The following is a 1847-nucleotide window of genomic DNA, read 5'->3' on the forward strand; positions in this document are numbered from 1 at the left end:
TTGAGGCAACATCCACTAACACAAAATTAAATGTCTTCAAGGGGACAATTCAGTGGCATCTAGCTCATTCGCAGTGGTGTGCGATCACCGCAAGGCGTTCCCATCGCGCCCCGGAGACCCGCATACCCACGGCAGGGTTTCTGCCTGACCCCGCCTTCGGGCGCCAGCGTGCACCCTGTGTCTGGGTTCGCCTGGTCTGGACATCTCCTGTAAGTGGCGTCATGCGCTGGGTGACCTTCTGTGCCTGACTCCTTCACCTTCTGTTGGAGGCTCTTCCAGGCGGTGACGTGTAGCAGCTCTTCGCTCTCCTGAGGCTGAACAGCCTCCCAGTGCGTGTTGCCGTGGTTTGCGCATCGTAAGCTGGGGGACATCTGGGCCGCTCCCTCCTTCGGCTGCCGTGGCTCGTGCTGCTGTGAACACGCGTGTGCGCGTTCTCGTTTCAGTGTGCGCTTTCAGCTCTTTCAGGGTGTCGGCCTAGGGGTGGGGCGGTGGGGTCGCCTAGTAAGTGATTCTGTGTCTTTCGGGGTGTCTCCCAGGGGTGGGGCGGTGGGGTCGCATAGTAAGTGATTCTGTGTCTTTCGGGGTGTCGCCCCAGGGGTGGGGCGGTGGGGTCACACAGTAAGTGATTCTGTGTCTTTCGGGGTGTCGCCCCAGGGGCGGGGCGGTGGGGTCGCATAGTAAGTGATTCTGTGTCTTTTGGGGTGTCTCCCAGGGGTGGGGCGGTGGGGTCGCATAGTAAGTGATTCTGTGTCTTTTGGGGTGTCGCCCAGGAGTGGGGCGGTGGGGTGGCATAGCAAGTGATTCTGCCTTGGACTTCTTGAGGAACCGCCCGACTGGTTTCCACAGCGGCGGGACCACCTCGCATCCCCGCCAGCCAGCCCGGGTTGCAGTCCCCGTGGCCCTTGCCAACACTTGCGCATTTCCGTTTCAGAGGAAACCGTAGCCCTCTTGGTGGATGCGAAGTGGTCTCTCGCGAAGGTCTGGTTTTGCTCCCTGATTACTCTTGACAAAGCGTCTTTTCGTGTACACGTGGCTGTTTCTGTATCTTTGGAAAGTCGCCTATTCCAGTCCTTTGCGCGTTTTTAACTGGTTGCCCTTTTCTTGTTGGATTTCAGGAGTTATTTATGTGTTCTGGATCCTGGGCTCATCTGCGTATCTTCCCGCGTCGGTCCCGTGGCTGGCTGTGTGCTCCCCTTTGCCATTCCTTTGACCTGTGGTCAGTGCTGCAGGCAGGAGGGGCCTAGTGGGGACGCTCACCGCGCTCACTCCACGCGAGCGGGGGCCCAGCCGGGCGACCTCGGGGGCGCCGCTGCCCTTGAACAAGGGGCAGCCTGTCCGAACCTCGTTTCGCTGTCTGCGAAGGCCGACGGCTCTGCTCGTTCTCAGAATGGCCGTGGGGCCGGCCACTCGTGGTGTGCGTGACACTCGGAGACCGCAGCGCTGCACAGCGGGCGGGCGGCGGGCGGGAAGCCCATCAGAGCGCTGCGCACGTGCGCGCCCTCGTTGCGGTGTTGCGGTCCTTACGTCCGGTTCGGGGTCGCGCGGGTGACCCGGGGCGAGGACAGTAACGAGGAATGCTTGCCTTTCAGAGTCGCCCTTCCTGAACCTGCACGGCGCAGACTGCGAGCCCAGAGCCTCGGCGCCCCGCGACTCTCCGCTGTCCCTCCACGCCGAGAAGGCCCTGGTACGCCCCGCCCGCTGCGCCCCCCGCGTCAGTGGCCCAGGTCCCGAAGGTGGGGGTCGCTTCCAGTTCTCAGCGAGGAGCCGCGCCCAGGGGTGCCGCGTGCACAGGACAAAGATAGGCCACCCGGTGTTTGGTCCCACTGAATCATTGCCACCTATGAACC

The 1847-nt window shown here is 62.5% G+C and overlaps 1 protein-coding gene across 1 annotated transcript in view; it reads left to right on the top strand.

Moving 5' to 3' along the window:
- Positions 1–1387: 1387 nt before the first annotated feature.
- The window catches only part of TTC13 (tetratricopeptide repeat domain 13), a 63834-nt gene continuing 63374 nt past the window's right edge, over positions 1388–1847 (top strand). Inside the window, exons 1-2 of the mRNA XM_023523785.1 lie at positions 1388–1412; positions 1566–1684. Of these exons, the coding sequence (XP_023379553.1) occupies positions 1388–1412; positions 1566–1684 (144 nt within the window). The remainder of the gene's footprint in view (positions 1413–1565; positions 1685–1847) is intronic.

This window comes from Pteropus vampyrus, unplaced genomic scaffold, assembly GCF_000151845.1.
Source record: "Pteropus vampyrus isolate Shadow unplaced genomic scaffold, Pvam_2.0 Scaffold412, whole genome shotgun sequence".
Lineage (NCBI taxonomy): Eukaryota > Metazoa > Chordata > Mammalia > Chiroptera > Pteropodidae > Pteropus > Pteropus vampyrus.